The sequence below is a fragment of the Muntiacus reevesi genome, chromosome 9 (assembly GCF_963930625.1).
Source record: "Muntiacus reevesi chromosome 9, mMunRee1.1, whole genome shotgun sequence".
In the NCBI taxonomy this organism is placed as follows: Eukaryota; Metazoa; Chordata; class Mammalia; order Artiodactyla; family Cervidae; genus Muntiacus; species Muntiacus reevesi.
This window is the reverse complement of record NC_089257.1, coordinates 14,204,792-14,213,584: the sequence shown is the minus strand read 5'-3', so window position 1 is coordinate 14,213,584 and position 8,793 is coordinate 14,204,792. Positions and strand designations below refer to the sequence as shown.

General features: G+C 37.5%; 1 protein-coding gene across 1 annotated transcript; it reads left to right on the top strand.

Annotated features, from left to right (window-relative positions):
* Nucleotides 1-2,292: 2,292 nt before the first annotated feature.
* On the top strand, nucleotides 2,293-8,568 carry LOC136175724 (olfactory receptor 4A47-like). The gene is made up of 2 exons (XM_065945965.1): nucleotides 2,293-2,392; nucleotides 7,772-8,568. The coding sequence occupies exons 1-2, from the start codon at nucleotides 2,293-2,295 to the stop codon at nucleotides 8,566-8,568; spliced, it is 897 nt and encodes a 298-aa protein (XP_065802037.1).
* Nucleotides 8,569-8,793: the final 225 nt, after the last annotated feature.

Below are 8,793 nucleotides of genomic sequence, written 5' to 3'. Positions count from 1 at the left end.
TCCAAAAACATCCAAAACTATATTGAATAGTAGTGGTGAGTAGTGGGCAAAATTCCAACATATGGAGGCTGAACAACACACTGCTGAATAACCAACAAATCACAGAAGAAAAGAAAAAAGAAATCAAAATATGCATATAAATGAATGAAAATGAAAACACAACAACCCAAAACTTATGGAACACTGTTAAAGCAGTGCTAAGGGAAAGGTTCATAGCAATACAGGCTTACCTGAAGAAACAAGAAAAAAGTCAAACAAATAACCTAATGCTACACCCAAAGCAACTTGAAAAGGAAGAAATTATGAACCCCAGGGTTAGTAGAAGGAAAGAAATATTTAAAAATTAGGGCAGTAATAAATGCAAAAGAAGCAAAAGAGACCATAGCAACAATCAACAAAACCAAAAACTTCTTCTTTGAGAAGGTGAATAAAATTGACAAAGCATCAGGCAGACTCATCAAGAAACAAAGGAAGGAAAATCAAATCAACAAAATTAGAAATGAAAATGGAGAGATCACAGCAGACTACACAGAAATACAAAGGATCATAAGAGACTATTATCAGCAACTATATGCAAATAAAATTTACAACTTGGAAGAAATGGACAAATTCTTAGAGAAGTACAACTTTCCAAAATTGAACCAGGAAGAAATAGAAAATCTCAACAGACCCATCACAAGCATGGAAATTGAAATTGCAATCAGAAATCTTCCAACAAACAAAAGCCCAGGACCAGATGGCTTCACACCTGAATTCTACCAAAAATTTAGAGAAGAACACCTAACCTACTCAAACTCTTCCAAAAATTGCAGAAGAAGGTAAACTTCCAAACTCATTCTATGAGGTCACCATCACCTTAATACCAAACCCTGACAAAGATGCCACAAAAAAAGAAAACTATAGGCCAGTATCACTGATGAACATAGATGCAAAAACCCTTAACAAAATTCTAGCAAACAGAATCCAACAACATATTAAAAAGATCATGCATCATGACCAAGTGGGTTTTATCCCAGGGATTAAAGATTCTTCAATATCCACAAATCAATCAATGTAATACACCACATTAACAAATTGAAAAATAAAAACCATATGATTATCTCAATAGATGCAGAGAAAGCCTTTGACAACATTCAACATCCATTTATGATAAAAACGCTCCAGAAAGTAGGTATAGAAGGAACATACTTCAACATAATAAAAGCTATATATGACAAACCCTCAGCAAACATTATCCTCAATGGTGAAAAATTGAAAGCATTTCCCTGAAAATCAGGAACAAGACAAGGGTGCCCACTCCAGTATTCTTGCCTAAAAAATTCCATGGACAGAGGAGCCTGGCAGGTTACTCAAGTAGATTACGTAATACTTGGATATTGACAATACGCACTAGTATATTTAAAATAGATAATCAACAAGGACCTACTCTATAACAAATGTAACTCAATATTTTGTAATAACCTAACTGGAAAAAGAATTTGGTAAAATAGATACATATATATGTATAACTCAGTCCATTTGATTTAGGCCTGACACTAACACATTGTGGATCAACTGTACTCTAATATAAAATAAAATTAAAAAAAGAATTTAATTTAGTGGTTTTTGCCATTGCATTGACATATTTACCTCTTAAACAAGTTATCCAACTTTATCTGAAGCCAATGATATTTGCATATACTTTGGGCTATCGAGGTACAGTTTATGTTCCCTTTCATATTTCAGTTAATGAAATCACCTTAGTTTTTTTTTTTTTTTAATTTTTTTTCCTTTTAAGAAACTGACTTCATTTTTTTTTTTTTTTGGCATGAAATGCAACCCACTGCAGTATTCTTGCCTGGGGAGTCCCCTGGACAGAGGAGCCTGGCGGGCTACAGCCCACGGTATTGCAAAGAGTTGGACATGATTGAGCAACTAACACATAAACTGTTTTATTTGTTTATTGGTTGCCCTGAGTCTCTGTTGCTGCACGCGGGATTTCTATAGTTGTGGAGAGTGGAAGCTGCTCTCTAGTTGTGGTTGCATGGGCTTCTCACTTTGTGGCTTCTCTTGTTGAGGAGCAAAGGCTCTAGGTATACAGGCTTCAAGAGTTGAAGCATGAAGGCTCCATAGTTGTGACTAAAAACTGTGAAAAGCTGCCTCTAGGGTGCCTGGGCTTTAGTAATTGCAGCACCGGGGCTCATTATTTGAGGCTAGAGGACCCTGGAGTATGCAGACTTCGGTAGTTGTGGCGTGCGGGCTCTGTAGTTGTACCGCACAGGCTCTAGAGCATGTGCTCAGTGGTTGTGGAGCATGGACTTAATTGCTCCGCAGCATGTGGGATCTTCCGGACCAGGGTTTAAACCTATGTCCCCTGCACTGGCAGGAGGATTACCATCCACTGCCCCACCAGGCAAGTCCCTTAGTTCTTACATTTATTTTGAAAATTGTGCTCATATGTGCATACAGAAGGTTGGGTGTCAAAGAGTTGATGCTTTTGGATTGTGGTGCTGGAGAAGACTCTTGGGAGCTCCTTGGGCAGCAAGGAGATCAAATTAGCCAATCCTAAAGGAAATCAACGCTGACCATTCATTGGAAGGACTGATGCTGAAGCTGGAGCTCCAATATTTTGGCCATCTGATACAAAGTGCCACCCATTGGAAAACACCCTGATTCTGGGAAAGATTGAAGGCAGGAGGAGAAGGGAACACAGAGGATGAGACAGTTAGATAGGATCACGAACTCAGAGAGCATGACTTTGAGCAGACTCTGGAAGGATAAAAAAGGACAGGGAAGCCTGGCATGCTGCAGTCCATGGGGTCAGCAAAGAGCTGGACATGGCTTAGTAAAACATACATAACAAAGTTTACAATTTTAATCTTTTTAAAGTGACAGCTACTTGTTATGCAAACATTACCACTATCCATCTGTAGACTTTTCCAACTTCCCAAACTGAAATTTCAGTCATTAAACAATATTCTCCATATAAGCTCATGGAGCCCCAGGCAGCCACCATTCTAATTTCTGTTTATGAATTTGACTGCTTTAAGTCCTTCATGTAAGTGAAATCATATGATAATTGCTTTTTTGTGATTACCTTTTTTATAACTTGTTATATTTTCCCCACTAAATACTCTTGGCACCCTTGTTGAAAATTATGTAAAGACATACACAAAGATTTATTTCTAGGCTTTCTATTTTATTCCATTAGTTCATCGTCCATCTTTATTCAAATACTGGTGCTATGATTACCATCGCTTTGTATAATATGTTTTAAAGTCAGGAAGTAAAAGACCCCCAGCTTTCTTCTTTTCAAGATTGTTTTGGCAACTTGGAGTCCTTGAGATTTCACATGAATTTTAGCATGGATTTTTCTATTTCTGCAAAATCAGTTTTGCTATTTTGACCTGTAGATCACTTGAGGTAGTATTAACAACTTAATACTTTTAAATGTCCCAGATCATAAATGTCTTTTCGTATTTGTGTGTGTTCCATAATATCTCTCACTAAGCTTTTGTAGTTTTCAGTTTACAGGATTTATCTCTTTGGTTCAGTTCAGTTCAGTCGCTCAGTCGTGTCCGACTCTTTGCGACCCCATGAATCGCAGAACGCCGGGCCTCCCTGTCCATCACCAACTCCCGGAGTTTACGCAAACTCATGCCCATTGAGTTGGTGATACCATCCAGCCATCTCATCCTCTGTTGTCCCCTTCTCCTCCTGCCCCCAATCCCTCCCAGCATCAGGGTCTTTTCCAATGAGTCAACTCTTCGCATGAAGTGGCCAAAGTACTGGAGTTTCAGCTTCAGCATCAGTCCTTCCAATGAACACCCAGGACTGATCTCCTTCAGGATGGACTGGTTGGATCTCTTTGAAGTCCAAGGGACTCTCAAGAGTCTTCTCCAACACCACAGTTCAAAAGCATCAATTTTTCGGTGCTCAGCTTTCTTCAGAGTCCAACTCTCATATCCATACATGACCACTGGCAAAACCATAGCCTTGACCAGACAGACCTTTGCTGGCAAAGTAATGTCCCTGCTTTTTAATATGTTATCTAGGTTGGTCATAACTTTCCTTCCAAGTAGTAAGCGTCTTCTAATTTCATGGCTGCAGTCACCATCCGCAGTGATTTTTGAGCCCCCCAAAATAAAGTCTGTCACTGTTTCCACTGTCTCCCCATCTATTTCCCATGAGGTGACGGGACCAGATGCCATGATCTTAGTTTTCTGAATGTTGAGCTTTAAGCCAACTTTTTCACTCTCCTCTTTCACTTTCATCAAGAGGCTTTTTAGTTCCTCTTCGCTCTCTGCCATAAGGGTGGTATCATCCGTATATCTGAGGTTATTGATATTTCTTCCGGCAATCTTGATTCCAGCTTGTGTTTCTTCCAGCCCAGCGTTTCTCATGATGTACTCTGCATATAAGTTAAATAAACAGGGTTACAATATGCAGCCTTGACGTACTCCTTTTCCTGTTTGGAACCAGTCTGTTGTTCCATGTCCAGTTCTAACTGTTGCTTCCTGACCTTCATACAGGTATCTCAAGAGGCAGGTCAGGTGGTCTGGTAAATATTTTATTCTTTTTTCATGCTTTTGTACATGGAATTACTTTCTTAATTTTTCCTTGAGTTGCTAGTTACACATAGAAATTCAACATCATTTCATAAAAAACTCCCAACAAATTGGAAATAGAAGGAAAGTACCTTGACATAAGCAAGTCTATATATAACATATCTATAGCTAACATTATCCTCAACATAGAAAGGTTGAAATCTTCCCCATTAAAATATAGAATAAGACAAGAGGGCACACTCTCACAAGTCCTTTTATAACATAGCACTGCCAAAAAAATTCCTGTGAAAAGTTTATATTTTTCTAAATATAGGTCCTGTCATCTCTGATGACAGGAGAAAATTTTATTAATTTTTATTTAGTATTACTTTCGGGAACAGTGCTTCTAATGACAGTCACTTCCTACCTTTCAATCACAGCTTAAAGATAATCTTTTAAGGGACTTCCCCTATTATATTATCCACAGTAGAATTCTCCCTCTTCTTTTCTGTCTCATTATTCTATTTTTTTTCTTATAAGCCCCAAATAAGACTATAACTATTTTATTAAATATCTCCTTCTTTATTTTCTGACCTATTATAATGTCTGTGCAAGAAAAAAAATTTTTTTACGTGATTTTCCCTCTGGTTTTATTAAGTGCTGTGTCCTAGCTCATAGCACAGTTGCTGTCATAAGAGATGTGCCCTAACTTTAAAAACAATTAATAATTGGAAAAATCATTAGTTGTTACATCTAAAACTTTAAAACATTTAATTTTATTTTTAATATAATTTTATTTATTTAACCAGATTTTAACGTGATTAAATCTATTATTGAATAAAGAGAAAGATATTCTTTCCATGGCAGGGGAGAATATATTGTCTCCTAAGTCATGTCCGATTCTTTTGCCACCTCATGGACTGTAGCTTGGCAGGCTCCTCTGTCCATGAGATTTCCCAGGCAAGGATACTGGAATGGGTAGCTATTTCCTTCTCCAGGGGATCTTCCCAACCCAGGGATCAAACCTGCATCTTATGCATTGGCAAGTGAATTCTTCATCACTGAGCCATCAGGAAAGCCCCTATAGATGTTCCTAAAACCTTTGTGGAAAACCCCAGTGAATTAGTTAAACAAGAATCAGCCTTGGACACATTCCAAGGCTCAGTGATAATTGCAGCTGGAAGGGATGAAATAGCCTGTGATCTTCACCCCTAATAGGAAGCAGATGTTATTTGCTGAGTACCTGGCATAACAATTTCAGGAGGTCCTTTCTTAGACTTATAGCATGATTTAAAAAGTATCATGGGAATGTCTTTCAAAATTTCACAACAAGTCTGGTCATGTTAATATGACAGAGTGAAAAGAACTGAACAGTCAAATGCTATTTGTATTTTTGAAGTTAGGAGGAAAGAAGTTACTTGTGAAAAATTTCCCTGCCAAATAACTAGTTAATTTCTTCTATGTATATGTAGGATTTGCTTGTCATTTTGATATATTTCCTAATGCAATAAACATGTTTATCAGTGTGTGCACCATGGAATTCCTTCCAAATAATCTACACTGCACATAAAAATGATCTGAATAGTCAGAAGACTCCATGAAACAAATGGACAGACAGTCAAATAAACTATATGCTCAAGTAATGAGGCAGCCATTTGCCCTCTGTTGTCAAACTAGAAGAAAAATAATTCTAAGTGTTTATAAGTAACTTCAAGTTATTCTTCAGGTTCTGAATAAGCATCCAGAAGGTAAGACTGATATTAAATACTGGGAACCAGGCTCACGGTTGTGAGACTTTCTTTGTTATGTAGGAGAGTAAATTACTTAGAGTAAATCAAACTTAGATTCAATTCTAAGTATACCACGTACAAATGTGTACTTGAGAAAATGAATTAGATATTCTGAGCCTTAATTTCTTCGCTTCTGAAACAAGGATTACAGTTCTTGCTACTGTAAATATTAAATGTGTTGCATTAAACTATGAGTGAGTGATTGGAATATACTGTAGGAGTTTGGAGAAGTAGAGTGATGTTATCAGAATAAGATTAAAAAGGACAGTTTGACTGCTTCAGGAGAACTGACTTTTGAGGCCAATATAAATGTGGAAAGGCTTAGTAGGAGGCTGTTATGGTGGACCTGGAAGAAATTAAGTAGGGAATGATCGAATCTGTGATATAGTAGAGCTAGTAGGATTTATTTAAATTTTCTGAGAGTAACAAATGAGTAAAAAACACTAAAAAATTTTTCTGGACAATAACATGGAAAACTATAGTATTTAATGAGATAAATAAGGAATGCCTCTTTAAATTTTGTTTAGAAAATGCTCATGTTTATTGCGGAAAATTCAGAAATTAGTTTTACAAATAGTAAATTGCTATTCAATTTGTTTTCAAAATTAGAGATGTTGCAAATAAACGTTTGAAATTTCGGGAAAGATGGGGGTTGGAGATGCAAAATTAGACTGCTGCAGTCTAACTCATTGGTCAGAAAAGGGAAATATGCACCTAAAGACATAAGAAGTGTCAGTGAGGTTAGAGAGTTCAGGACAAGGATCTTCTATTCACTCATTCATCTACCCATATTGATTACGTGTATTACCTTAGGTGTGCCTCATATATTATACATCGTGTCTGTAAGTGCTACACCTTTTCATGGCTTTCTCTTCCTATTTCTTTATACTTTCAATTCTTTTATACACTCAGCTCAAGTACTGCTTCCTCTTGAAAGTCCTCTGTGATACCCATTTGATGCATTCCTATATCTGACGCCTCAGCACTGTGTGAATTTAATGGAACTTCATACAGGTGTCTGGAATTTCTTGCGTTTTCATTCTGTGTCATATCACTGAGGTTAAAACAAACAAACAAACAAAACAACAGAAAAAAGAACTATGCCTTATTCAATTTGGTAACCAAAATGTCTATGACACATTAAACACAAATAGATGTTCTATAAACGTTCTTCCAATGAATGGATAAATAAAAAATTATTCTTATACATTTGAGCACTTTTCCCCCTTTAAGTGTTTCCCCCATTGCTTTTTTTTTTTTTTTTTTTTTTTTTTTTTTAAGGTAAACTGCTTTAGTATGTGAAGTCAGCTCCTGTCCAGATTAGATGGAATCAGGAAACAATGTAACCTACTTTGTCCTTCTGGGTCTCACAGAATCCAAAGGAGCAGAAAGTCCTTTTCGTTTTGTTCCTGTTCATCTACCTTTTGACTCTGGGGGGCAACCTTCTTATTATAGTGACTATAGCTGTCAGTGAGACTCTGAACTCGCCGATGTACTTTTTTCTTGCTAGCTTATCATGTATGGATGTCACTTACTCCACTTCTATAACTCCCAGATTGATTTCAGAGTTGTTATTTGGGGGAAAAAACATATCCTTTGAATCCTGTATGACCCAACTGTTTGCAGGGCACCTTTTTGCTGGATCCGGGGTCTTCTTTCTGCTGGTGATGGCCTATGACCGTTATGTGGCCATCTGTAAGCCCTTGCATTATCTGGTGATCATGAGGCAGAGGGTGTGTGTTTTACTGCTGGTGCTGTCCTGGGTTGGAGGTTTTCTGCACTCAATTATTCAATTTAGCACTATTTCTTGGCTTCCATTCTGTGGACCCAATGTCATTGATCACTATATGTGTGACATGTATCCTTTATTGGAACTCGTCTGTACTGACAACTATATCATCGGCATCTTAGTGTTGGCCAATGGAGGACTGATCTGCACTGCTGTGTTTCTGCTCTTACTCGCCTCCTACGGAGTCATCCTGCACTCTCTGAAGAACCTGAGTCAGGAAGGGAGGCGGAAAGCCCTCCAGACCTGTGGCTCCCACGTCACCGTGGTTGTCTGCTTCTTTATTCCCTGCATTTTCATGTATGTGAGACCTGCTAAGACCTTCCCCCTTGACAAATTATTGAGCGTGTTTTTCACCGTCATAACACCCATGCTGAACTCATTAATCTATAGTCTAAGAAGTTCTGAGCTAACTTATGCTATGAAGAAGCTGTGGAGAAGAAACATCATATCTCATATTAAATAAGTGCATCATCTAGCATGAAGTGAGTCATTTGACAGCAGGTTCCATTTCCTTAGAGTACAGAAGTCATTTTAAAATTTGATTCTGATTTTAAATTTTTTCTTTAAAAAGAAAAAAATCCTCTTTCTTCAAAGAGTTTATGATCATTGCAATTAAAGATCATTATTGTACAGCCGTGCTGCTAATAACAGTTTGCTCCATACGGAGTCCTCCCCACCCATGTCTCCC